Genomic DNA, 13,594 nt, shown 5'->3' with positions numbered 1-13,594 from the left:
CCAGATGTCCAGCATGAAGAGTGCATGATCGTTGTGTATACTGTGTGCGCTGTGTTCTGCTTGGCTGAGTGTTCCTAACTTAATGTGGCATTTAACTTTATGGTGTTTTTGGAACGCATACATCCCTCCGGCCATATGTGATTTATTGTGGGCGATCTCCTGGGGCCATTGTGGTGTTGCTGCTGATCTGTTTGACTAAGATGGGTGTTTCCTGTTCGTGCGTTTGTCCTGCTGGTTACATGCCACACCACCCCACCTATGATCTGTCAATCAGTAGCATTCGGACTAGGTCGCATGGCCTGCCTAACAATGTATTACTTACCCTGCCTGGGTTGATGGAGAGGTGGAGAATTAGCGACTGTGATGGATTTCTTTTTTGAACATAGACGTTTCTTGCTTATATCTACATCAATAATAGCATATCCATAGAATTCTGAGTAAGAAAGTGTCAGCATCCACGTAGATTCAAGCAGCAGGCAGGCATACACGTTATCACACCACCAAGTATTAGTCCAGATGTCTAGTTATCAGAAATGTCTGCTATTGGCAGGTTTCCCTGGTCGCTGGACAGACCCAGGCACCCAGACATTTATTTCTGTTGCCCAGCCAGAAGCCTGATGCTTATTAGTTTTTTATTTTTCTTTGTGTGGGTCTTTGCTTCGGCACCCAGCTGTATCGATACCCCAGAACAGAGATGGACACTATTTGGATATTTATTAACCCAAAGAAAAATCCACCATGTAACTAGCTATTGGCTGGGGCACAGTCACATAGCTTCATTTCACAATGCTACTGTTGGAGAGCGGAGCATTATGAAACAAAGGAGCTGTCTGAAATTGAATCCGGCAGTGGAGGTTGGAAGGGATGGGCTATAAACCATCCCAGGCCACTCCTCTACTGTTTCATATGGGTCATGTGTTTTGAGACATTTTGTGAGCTTCATTGTCGCTTGCTACTTATGTGATTGCCTGTGTGGGCTTTACTTCAGTCATGAGCGGGTTACGGTGTCCCTACACTGCTCTTCTCTCTTTTGTTGGTGCCACTTTGTTTTCTTTTTAGTTAAGTACTCTACAAGAGTGCATGTGTTCCAGAGGTTTCCCTCGTGCTTCTCTAACCATCGGTTTTGTGTTCTTCCATGCTGCACTTGTACACTCCTGTAGCAATACCCACCAGCTTGATTTGTGAATGGAACCTGTGGGCTCTAGGTAGGGTTTGGGATTCCCTTCCATACCAACTGTGTGTTTGTGAGAGACATCAGACACATTAATGAGGTATCCCAGAAGTGAGTACTAGATCTCTCTAGTCAGCAGTTTTCTGGTACCCAGAAAGTATTGGACCAATATAAATATCTTTGAGTATGACTGAGCATTACGTGTTTGGGTGCAAGCGAGGAGCCGCCTGATCTTGCAAAGATTGCATCTTTAATAGTGGGTTGTAAGGCCATTGGTCGCAAAACTTAGTCCATTTACTCCGCTACTAAAAGTCATAAAGGCAAAGTTCATGCCCACAATTACGCTTGACAAAGCAACTTTCCCAGACTAGTTTGGATTGTTTCTCAACATCACATTGCAAAGCATACAGTCCTTTCTATCACCTTCCATGCAATGAGTCACAGATTTGTCTGGAATTTGGTTTGGTGGACCTAGACCTGGCTCTGAAAGCATCCCTCAAATATATTTTTTTTATTAAGGCAAGTAGAAATAGAACCACTAACATCTTCTATCTGAAAGGAGATGCAATTAAGCCAGTCTACAAGCACAAATGCCTGGACCATATCACTAGTCGCATCACTTCAATTTTTAAATGTTGAACGTCTGTGGGAACAGGCACTAATATTTATTTATTTTCTTTACCTCCTGTAAAACAGATTTGGTGACTAGAAAAAGAAAAAAAACTGCAGTAGAAGCCATGACTGGTATTATTTCAATTAACTCCTACAAAGTTATCCCTGGAACGTTTTCAAGCAAACATTTAAAGGATCCCTTGAAACAAAGCTTACGCATCTGAGATTTGGCGTATTTTCCTTGCATGGTTGCCATGTATTTTCAGCCTCGATCTTGATGAATTTTACTCTGTCAGCCGACTTGAGTGAGTGCCACTGACCTCCGTGCCTGCTGTACGGATCGTTTATGCTAACTGTTTGTGCAGCTTTGGCTCCTTGACCATAGCCCTTCCTTCTTTCTGATATTTCTACACACCTTGGCACTGCCTGTAAATTGAGATATAGGTATGAAATCTGCAGATCACTTTAAACATTTCAAGAGTTTAGGAAATGTCCAGAAAAACCCATGCAGCAAATCTGAGCTCTTTCTGCTTGAGCGTAGTTAATACAAATGTTAACACATTACCACTACTCGCCTATATATTGCACGTGTTGACTCACTTATGTGACAGTTCAAGTGCTAGTTTTTTTCACCAGCCTTTATTTCGCTCTTGCTACAGTAAGGATAGCACCCTTCAAGACTGTCCTACACCTTTACTTTGTCTTCAGAAAAAACCTCTCCATGCAGATGTTTCTTCCTTCTGCATCTCTTCGCCAGAGAAATAAGCATACTCTGGTGTGCCCCTTCCTTATTTCTGTCTTCTAGCAACTGCTTGATGGATACCTTATTCATTGGTTACATCAAACAGAGGTAGCCCTATTACCCGAACCTGGGGCAAGTAAAGTATATAATAATAATGGTTCAAGCAAAAACATTTTTTTTTACAAAAGAAGCATGTAAATAGAAGCGCAATGCAAGCAAATAAGGATGCCCATAGACACACACTTAATATTACAAAAAATGTATTTACTAAATCAGTAAAAACTTACATTCATGGGGTTTTAAATCACTTTCCCTTTTTTTAGGTCTCGTGACCTATCAATGCGCGCAAGCGCATTGAGCGGAGCGAGAATTCATGTCTCGAAAATCCTCGTCAAACCAAGGGCTTCGTACCTGCGGTTTTCTTTAAGTTCACATGAATCACGTGACCAAACAAGCACGCACATTCACGGCCAGCCCAGCACATCAAAGGGCTTCTTCTCCCCTAATTATTCATGGCCGGCCGCAGCACATCAAAGGGCTTCTCCTCCCCTAATTATTCATGGCCGGCCGCAGGCCGGCCGTACTTTCAGTTTCCCGGCTGCTCTCCCCAGCCAGCTTCACACCGTGTCGCATTTCTCCTCCCCCCTCCCCTTCTCTGCCTTCCCTCGTCTTGTTGTAATTTCTGTATCTTTCTTGCTGTCTATAATTTGTTTAACAAGTATTGTTGCATTTGTTTTGCTTTGTACGTTTCTTCTAGTCCAACCCAACTAGTTTTATCACTGAGGGCATTTCCAGAACTTTAAAGAAGGAACACTCGCTGCTTCGATCCCGTGCCCCGCAGTGTCTGCTCTGACTTTGGGTCCCACTCCAAACCTCTTCGACGTCCTGACATCTGCCCTTTGCACACAGTCTCTTCCAGCCTTTCACCCTTTGTATTTGCCCCTTCCAACCACTTACACTCCAGTGTGACTCTCGCTGCCTCAGGTCGTTCATTCTCCGGCTCCCCTTTTAAAATCTGCCCCTTCCGTCTCGTGCTCTTTGTTACCTGCCCGTTTGTCACATACCCTCTTGTGTCTGCCCCTCCACGAACCCAGTCTGATACCTGTGCCCCCGCTCTTTCTTTACTCACACCTCTAGGGTACCGCTCAGCCTCATTTCTCTCTTGCCCCTGATATAAATACACCCGCCCCGCAGCCTTCGGGAATGTCGCGACGCCCTTAGCACACTTTAGCAAATCCTTTCTCGCTCTCGTTTTTGTTGAAGGAACGGAGATGTTTTCGAGTTAAAAGGGTTGTTCCACGTGGAACAGTTTCTTGTGGGAATGATGTCAGTTCTGCAGTCAATTATTTCCAATTCGAGTATTTACCTCCCCTTTCATATCAGCATAAACAAAATGCTGAGTTCGTTTCAAGGCACAGCCTCGTGTTTATATTGCTGCTTCCTGATACAGGAGGGCGTCATTTCCCCTGACTTTCTCACCCAACACAGCCTTTACTTTCATTTATCCTCCCCACCCCCCCCCCCCCCCCCCTCCCCAGCCAGCTTCCCCCAGGCCGTAGCAGCACTCCTCCCACACCAGCACCTCCCCTCTCTCCCCCCGCAAACACAGCCCGTGAATACATAAACTGTACTGCAGCACAATTCGAGTGTTTACCTCCCCATTCATATCAGCATAAACAAAATGCTGAGTTTGTTTCAAGGCACAGCCTCGTGTGGAAGAGAAAAAGACAGAACATGTCCTATGTGAGGAGAGTGGTTGGGTCCCACGTTTCGGCGGGAGCATCAGCTTATAAAATAAGTCCAGCTTCTAATTCCTACATTCATCATGGACGCGTCTTTTATCCATGCTGAACAGTGCCAAGAGCGCTCCCTGTCTGCGTCTGCCCCCGCACATCATGCCACACTGTTCACACACAGCTCAACAGCACAATGGCTGAAGGTTTGCAGTCTGCATTAGTTACAGTTCCCCTGGCAAACAGCAGCCAGGTGTGGGAGCTGGGGGTGCAAGGAGTGAGGCTTCTACTGGGCACTCAGAAACAGAAGATCGCCCACCGAAGCAGCAGAGTGATAGCTGCAGGGTGTTAAGTGGGCCGGGTCCAGCTGGTGCTCAGTACCGACAGTTCTAAACAGCAACTGCTGGAAGGGGTCCATATCGGGCTCTTCATGTTTGCCCTCAACCGCAGGGTGAAAAGAAATCTTAACTCTGCAGTAGTCTTTTATCTGTTCATGCATCTTAAGTCAGGTGTTAAGGAGGTGTGTGCATGCTACCGCTCAGCCCCTCCTTTCAGCTGTCAAGAGCCAGTCTATTTTGCAAGAGCACACTCGTCTGGCATCTAACTTATCTTTTACTCAACCTAAGTAATTGGCCATGGCAGGGGTTACTTCTTCCAGTATTTCAGCAATGAGCCTAGTCTCTCATATGGCCTGGCCTGCACCGTAGTTGGGAAACAAAGTTAAAAGAATCTGTTCATTTCAGAGAGTTTGCAGCGTCCCTACCGCCTTTGGAGAGGATGCACAGCAGTATAGCAAGGACAATGTAGCCAGTGTAGCAGACCCGACCCATGCCACTCTTGAGTGAGGTAGTCGTGGATAAGCCCCCATTCCGCAAAGGAAAAGTGCCTACCCTTCTTGATGTATGCATCTGTGAAACACCATACCAGTGGGAAGACTATATTTACGAGGGAGTAATTCGAAATGGTTTGCCTCTACACCAATGTCAGACTTGCTCACTTCTGCCAATAAATATACTATGGTTGCCTGCTTTCTGGCAGTTATACATAGAAGTATGAAGCACACCTTGGTATCAGGATAGAGTCCATTTTCAAATGCACAAATGAGCTTGAAGGAGGTGTGAGCAGTGGGAGTGATCTTGATCCATTTTACAGCGTTATGGGACTGACGGGTGACACAGGACCATCTAAGAAAACAAGCACTGGCGTTGCCAATAGGTCTCGCAGTAGGAAAGTTGGAGCTATTGGTTTTGTAAATGACAAAGCCCTTTATGTTTTTAAAATGAAAACAAAAATAAAAGGCATTGTTTTTTGCAATTGTAATAGCTCCAACTTTCCTACTGCGAGACCTATTTGCAACGCCAGTGCTTGTTTTTTCATACTTTTTTCACTGTTTTAACTTCCTTGACACAGTCCTCTCTTTGGCTTTGTGCAATGCGTACATTTAATTTTACGCTTGATACCCATATATCCTTATTAGGTCTCGCCTGTCCATGCGCTTGCGAGAATATAGGGGCGTAACGAGAGCTTAACGATCGGGCGATTCCATGCAGTGCCCGTGAAAAGCAAGCGCATTGACCTCAAAAGCGCGTGCACATGCAAGCCAGCCATCTGCCGCCAACAGCTTCACTTGCGCTCCGCCCCCTGCTGCATCAAAGGCTTTAGTCTTCTCTTTTCGAGAGCCTGAGCTGTGCCTCAGCCATTTCTCCTCCCAGTCACCATTTGTCTCTTCAAAGGCTCCGCTCCCCGCCCGCACCACTCCTACTCCCACCTCACGCGGCCGTCCTTTCCGCCCTCTTATCACCGCAGCGCATGGCACTGCTTACATTTAACTTTGACGGCCGCCAGGCCGTCTCTCTCGTTTTTTTTCTTTCTCTGAAGTAAGAAAGTTCTGAACTGGATACTCTCGACAGCAGCACAGGCAGAACGTCCTCTGCCTTCGGGGCTTGAGAAACTTTTGGCTTTCACCGTTATTACCTGTGGGTCATCTTAGCTGTCAGTATACTGAGAAGACAGACACTCCTCTAACCCAAGTACATACTCCACACATTTTATTAGACTGAAAAGAGGCACGGTGTTAGTGACTTTTGAGTAACCTAGATACCATTTGAAGTATGTACTTGCTCTCTGATTGGTCCTTGGATTAAGTCTAATTCATCGCATTGTATTTAAAACTGCCTACTTTATCGTTTAATCTAGAATATTTTGTGGAATTAGCTGAATTCGGTAGAATTAGCTGAATTCGGTAGAATTGTAGAACACCAACCTTGGTTTACCGTAACAAACTGAGTAAGTACTTAATCATCCTCCCAGAAAGTAGTTTTAGGTCTCTTTAGGCGTAAAATGCGTTCTACAAACGCGACAGAACAATGCAATGCATATCACACTTCTTTGGCAGCCAATGTGCATTCTCTGCTCTGATACAGAACTAAAGTTCACACATTTTTTGTGAAGGAAATTGTAATTGTATTTATATAGCGCTTTCTAACCTTGACGAGGCGTTGAAGCGCTTTTCGGCATGTAGCACACTACGGAACACAAGGTGCTGTGTCAACATCCGACCCTTTAATGCAAACTCTTGCAGTGCAGTGGGTCATTGTATAGTGACCTGCGCTGACCTTTGTATCCAGTATGTTTACTAGTTCACTGGAAGTGACGAAGCATTTACTGGATGTTAACTCAAGAATGGAAGTTTTAAAATGTGAACCGAACCTCAGACATCGTGACTCATTTCCTGTGTTGGCTATTTTTTTCCAGCCTTTTGTTTAAGCTGTTTACCGAAGACCAATTTTACATTTTCTTTTTAAAAATGTTCCCTGTACGCTAACCTAAACTGTTTTGGAGCTTTGTTGGCCGTGCGTTCTATGTCACATCTCAGCTGTTGTGAAATGTGAAACAAAAGCTCCTTTTATGCTGTTTTTTTACCGTTTGCACTGCCGCATGTAATCACAGCTGACCAGGAGACTAAGTAAACAATGCCGGCTGCACCGCCGTCCAACTCTTATTTAAACGTAGCCGCTTATCCGCTTATATATTAACCTCTTAAGCGCTGCTGATGGCCAACGGTCGTCACGAGCGCTACTTCCCCAGTGCTGCACACGACCATTGGACGTCCATTCAGCACTAGTTCCAATGGACAGCCCAGCACTGGGGAGGGATATTTGCGAAGCAGCTAAGGTGTTAACAACACAGGCGGCGTGCTATAGGGTGCTGCATGGCGCCCGCTTTGCCACACTGCTGACTGCTCCTCGTCACTGTCCTGCAAGCCCCTCTCACCCACTTCCTGGGCGCTGCAATAATCTTTATGCATTAACAACAAGATGGTCGCCACGCTTAACATTTTAGCAGGCAACCACCTGACCAGCTGACTTTGCCAATGCTTGCTACTCCGTTTCTACAGATAATATCCCTCGCCTCTTTGCTCCATTTATTCCTCCCAGTGCTGTCTGTGCTTGTTATAACACTCCGTTCCCATTAAGCCGTAAAAATACTAATGCAGCATGTCTCCCTTTCATGCAGCCATCCATATAATAAAAAAAAAATTACCAGTCACAATCTATAATTTCGGCAATTTAAACAAAGAATTGAATGGCAAGTTTTTGTTGCGCTCTATTTAATTAGTATTTATAAAACGTGTATTTAACTGTGGCCATATTTGGGTATATAAAACCTATGTAATTCTCACAGCAGTACTCATTGTGTTAACCTTAGTTGGACAACAGGCTTATTCATCCTTTTGTAATTTAAATAACTAATGTTGTCGACCACATAAGGATGAAGGGCTAGCTTTCACATAACCGGATTTGAACCTGTGACTGTAAGATGAAACACAGGCCCATATTGTTGAGGCATTACTCCACAAAGCCAGTACACTTTACGGTTGAGTGTTGAAAAAATCTAACAATATGCTTTGTTGTAAAAAGTTCCATATTTGAGAATAATTTATACAAAGAACACAATGTGAAACTTTTATATTATCATTACATAACACAATAGCAGATTAAATTTTTATTTACTTTCATGTTTTGCCTTTTGTGCTTTTTATTACTTATTATCACGTAGCAATCTTCCGTGCGGATGTTATTCGCATGAACAAAGGATCACGTGTGAACACAGCTGTGAAGCTGCTAGTGGAATCGGTTGTTTTTATTCTGTCTTTACTCAAAACTATCCCCAGATGATTATTTTATTTTAAAAGTGCCTGCCGTTATAAGGAATACCATCAATGACCAGTAATTGTTTATGGTAATATGCTCACATTTTGTTCAGTAAGTATGCAACGTTTAGAGTGATAGCTCTTCGGTTCTGCGATTGTAAAGATGCGAAAACAGCTAAGAATGCACACAATCATGGCCCATAATTAGAGCGCAATATAAGTAGCTTCACATTGTTGAACTTTAAGATCACTTATTCATACTGTGGGAATGGACAGCCTATGGGTTTGTATTGTAGTGGGCTGGGCTTACTTGTCTGTTGGACAAAATAAACATCAGTGTTTTCCTTGATCTAAAAAAAATATGCTACAGGCATCGAGTGATAAGAATTACTAAACCCCTGGTTTTATTACAATCCAGCTTTTCCAGCTCTTTTTTGCAGTAGGCGTAGGGCTTTCTGGAGAAAACTTGCAAATCTAATGTGTTATTTGGGTTCTAAAATAGATATAGATATAGATATAGATATATATATATATATATATATATAGATCTATATATATATATATATATATATATAGATCTATATATATAGATCTATATATATATATATAGATATATATATATATATATATATATATATATAATTTTTTATTTTTTTTAAGTTGCCTGTTTGTTTTGTACTAGGTGAAGCATGTGGTGTCTGCCTGTCAGGCAAATGTTCCCAAATAGCTACTTGAGCTCTGAAACACTTTCAGAAGTCTTTTGTTGGTATGTTTGATGTGATGCTGCATAGGTTTGAAGGTGATTGCCTACAGAGATTGTTGAAAGAAGAACCAATGTTTAAAAAAAACAAAACACTGAAGGGGGCTTTTTAATTTTCATGCTGGTTTGCTAGTTTGTAAATACTGTATAGAAACATTAAAGGCTGTGTGAAGTTACAAGTTCATCCCCGTCACATCCCAGAGATGGAGGCTATAAACACTCTTGAAAAACGTAGCTTTAATCTCCTAAATTGATTGGGAGACCTCTAAATCACATAGTAGTTCTATTCCCGTGACACAGTCCAACTTTCTGTAATGACCTTTTATACTTTTTTCTTTGCCTGCATCCGATTTCTTTATTGAATATGTTTTGATTTTTCAGGTGACGAAATGGGATGAGGAGAGAGCAGCTGGCACATTTCCAGGGAAGATTTAAGCAAAAGATTGCTACAAAGAACGAAGATTATTAAGCAATGTCTGAAAATGCAGAACACTTAGGTTAAATGGTTCTCTTTATTGGTTGTGATAGTCTGGTGGATCAAATGTAAGAATCCATAACGCGAGTAAATGTGCAAATAGAGCATATGAGCCAAGGTGAACCCCTCAATTATACAAAGCTAAAGAACTAAATCAATAAAAGTGTTGCTCTTACTGTGTCCAGAAGTTCATCATTATTCACTTTAGCTATTGGGTCTCTGCCTAGGTTCCATTGCATGTATTGGGAAGCTCTTCTGTAATCTCTTTTAAAAAAAATGTATTTTATTATTTTTGAGTGCATAAAAAATAGGTAAACATTACATGTCAATTTTCGCATCCTGATTGAAAAGTACAAAATACATTATACAAAAGTAGGCAAGCTGGCAATGTACAGTAGTAGTGCAAATTCGAGTTCTGGTTCTAGGAGAAGATATTACTTCTAAAGTGCAATATGCATAGTGCAATCTATTGATAATAGAAAGAAAAGAAAATAACAAAACCTTCCGACAATATGCATTTAGAAAAAGGGAAGAAGTTAAAAGAAAACAGTGACATAGCATTCAAACACACTCCAGTATTTATCATATTTTCTAATGACACTTGACCTCGATGCATATTTTTTCCCTTCCCTGAATCCTAGGTATTTTTACCTTCCATGCATTAAAGGTTGGTACTTTATCAGTTTTCCAAAATTGCAGAATAAGTGATTTTGCTACCAGTGATGCTATGAAAAAGGACTCGTCATGGGAAGTAGAGCTAGGGGAACATCCAAGTACTGACGTTAATTCATTAAATGTAATTGTGGCATTGATTATATTTCTAAGGTAGATTCCTATGTCTTTCCAAAAATCCTGTATTTTGGGACATTCCCAAATAATGTTTCCAGGTACCCTTTTGTTCGCAACAAAAACATTTATCCTCCACTTGGGGATACATATATTGTGGAGAAACTAGAGTGTTCTATAGATTAACCATTTATGAAAGAGTTTCATTCGCTTAAAATTAGCACCTCGGAAGATGGACTTATTAAATCTATTAACTTTATCCCATGTTAATTTACTAATATCAATGTCTTTCTCCACCTGTCTCTTGCCTTATTATATAATGCAACTGAATTATCTTCATTGAGATTTTTTTTATCCATACGTTAATCTTTCTCTGAATTGCAGTATTTAGCGCTTTGGTTATATGTAATTTAACAAATAGGTTACCTATATCGAACTCTCTTAATTTGGCGTGGAGGCTAATAAAGGACCATTTCAGAATTGTATTCGAATTTTGAATCTCCCTTTCAATTTCCTCCCAAGATTTCCATCTATTCCCTAGATTTTTTTTCAAAGCTGTTATCCTTCCAGAGTCTCAATGTTTTTTATCCACAGTACCCATCCCTCCTATATTAAAGTTCATTAGACTAGTTGAACTATTTATTCTAAAAATGGCATAATATTTCAGGAGCTGAGTTTTTTGCTCAACCACTGTATAGACTTATAACGTACCTTCTTTGGGTATTTTATAATTCTTATTGGGTCGTTGATTTTATGTTCAATCAGCATCTTCCTCATAAAAAAATTCTCTGCTTCATGATCTTCTGTGAAAAAAACCTAAAACTATGATGTGCAAAGGTAGCGTAATAATAATCTCTAATATTTGGAAGAGACAACCCTCCCTGTATGGTTGGGGAGTTCAAAGTGCTAAGTGCTAATCTGAGTCTTATTTGCCCATAAAAAGGAAGAAAACAGTCTCTACTTTCTTAAATTAAACCTGAATTGCACACGGAGCTGCACTGAAAAGGAAGTTAAAAAGTGGTAGAATAGACATGCGAATTAGGGCGGCACGGCCCATTATTGATCAAGGCAATTGGTTCCAACGATCTAATTGTAAGCCCACCCTTTTTAATAAAGGATTATAATTTAGCGGGTAGATTTTTCAGGTGACGAAATGGGATGAGGAGAGCAGCTGGCACATTTCCAGGGAAGATTTAAGCAAAAGATTGCTACAAAGAACGAAGATTATTAAGCAATGTCTGACAATGTAGAACTTGGGTTAAATGGTTCTCTTTATTGGTTGTGATAGTCTGGTGGATCTTCTATATTGTCAGAGATAAAAATTCCCAAATATCTTAGGAAGAATATCATGTCTGCCTCAATTCTGAGAATAAAGTGTCTACCGTGCAGTTACATAAGATGATTTCCGCTTTATTCATATTTATCCAAAAATCTACCAGTTTTTGGAAATCAGAAAAGATTTTTAAAATTTCCACTTGACTGGTTGGCTTTGAGTTTAAAAAAGAACAATGTCATCGGCATAAAGTTTTATATTCGTCATTCCGACTACTGGTACTGTGCCGGCCATTTCCCCCGTAATTGCAATTGCCAAGGGCTCAATAAATAAGGCAAATAAAATTGGGGGCAGCCTTGAAGCGTGCCTCTATTAATTTGACATGTCCCAACATTTGTTATTAATAATAATCTGTGAAATAGAGTTCTTATAGATTTGTTTCAGGAGGGAGATAAAATCGATCGGGAAATCAAAACTGCAAAATCGCAAATACAGTCCCATGACACAAGGTCAAAAGCCTTTTCGGCATCTAAAAGCCAAATCAGTGCTTCCACTTTATTAACCTTAAAAAAAATCCAATGCCTCCAATAAGAACTTTGTGTTGGTGTGGAGATGTCTGCCTGCTATAAAACCGCACTGGTCTGGTCCGACAAGTAATCCTACTATTTTATTCAGTCGGTTCGCCAGGAGTTTCGTAAACAAAAATTTTGAAGTCCGTATTTAAGACTTATTGGCCTGTAAGAGTTCATATTTTCCTTATCTTTTCCTTTCTTCAAGATACTGACTACAGCTGCAGTGTGGAAGGATTCCGACGGCGACTCTCCTTGTAGTAGATAATTAGCTAGTAGCAGGAACTCTTTACGAAGGTTAGCATTTAATTTCTTAAATTCCGCAAGGAGACCATCCTCACCAGTGGCTTTGCCACTGGGTAGGGAATTGATTACCACATCTAATTATGCCTTTGTGAACTCCTCAACTAAAAATTGTTTATACTATTTTCGGAATTTGGAGTGCCCCTAAAAACTCAAAAACCGCTTCGCTTGTAGCCCCTTCACTTGTCTGATAGACTCCCTTATAGTGTTTTAAAAACATCTCTCCTATAGATGCAGTAGTCTTTACACGTACTTTTGTAACTGGATCGAAAAGATGATCTATCCTATTGGGGACTTGATTTTCTTTAGCTTACCATGCTAGGAGTCTACCTGTGTATTCACTCTCTTCGTAGAGCTCCTGTGCGTAAAGACTACTAGTTGCATCATTTGATCATAATAAAATTCCCTCCTTTTTCTTCTTGCTTCTGCTACCTTTTGCCCAGAAGCTTGAGATCTAACTCTGTAGTGCTCTTGTTTTGCATGTACAAGATTTGTCTGTAGATTCATTTTCTCCTCTTTTTCGAATCTGTTTAGGTATTTCCTTAGAGGTAATTATTCCCTCAATGTGGCCTTAAACGCGTCCCAAATTACATTCATTGAGGCGGATCCTCTATTCAGATTAAAAAAATGCCTCTATCTCCTCCTCAATGTGTCTTCTGTAATCTTAAACACTGACCAACAATTCTCTTCCAGTGTGGAAGCTGCACTGTGTAACGCTATAATGTCTTAACTTAATTTTCAGAAATATTTCATATTGTAATGGCCTTTATATAGCTCTTGTTACCCCTGATGAGGCGTAGCAAGCGCTTTTTCAGGGAGTAGCACTCTACTCCGGTACCCATAAAGGATTAGTGGTGAATTTTATAGTGGAATATGAAAGTAATTTGACTGGTGGATATGCTTGTCCGGTATTTCGATTGAGAAAGATAGTGTAGGGATAGAGGAAAGGATTTGGATTTTTTTTTCATTTTTGGGGGGTTTGTTTTGGAGCTCGTAGCAGGAGGCTTGGGCTGAGTA

At 41.1% G+C, this 13,594-nt stretch overlaps 1 protein-coding gene across 4 annotated transcripts in view; it reads left to right on the top strand.

The window, feature by feature from the left end:
- The window catches only part of LOC147701410 (cytochrome c oxidase subunit 6B1-like), a 117,334-nt gene extending 107,513 nt beyond the window's left edge, over positions 1 to 9,821 (top strand). For all 4 annotated transcript variants that reach the window (XM_086930097.1, XM_086930094.1, XM_086930096.1 and 1 more), the window contains exon 4: positions 9,553 to 9,821. In XM_086930097.1, the coding sequence (XP_086786223.1) occupies positions 9,553 to 9,606 (54 nt within the window). In that variant the 3' untranslated portion in view covers positions 9,607 to 9,821. The remainder of the gene's footprint in view (positions 1 to 9,552) is intronic.
- Positions 9,822 to 13,594: the final 3,773 nt, after the last annotated feature.

Source organism: Lissotriton vulgaris, chromosome 7 (assembly GCF_964263255.1).
Source record: "Lissotriton vulgaris chromosome 7, aLisVul1.2, whole genome shotgun sequence".
Classification (NCBI taxonomy): domain Eukaryota; kingdom Metazoa; phylum Chordata; class Amphibia; order Caudata; family Salamandridae; genus Lissotriton; species Lissotriton vulgaris.
This window is presented reverse-complemented; position numbering and strand designations above follow the sequence as displayed.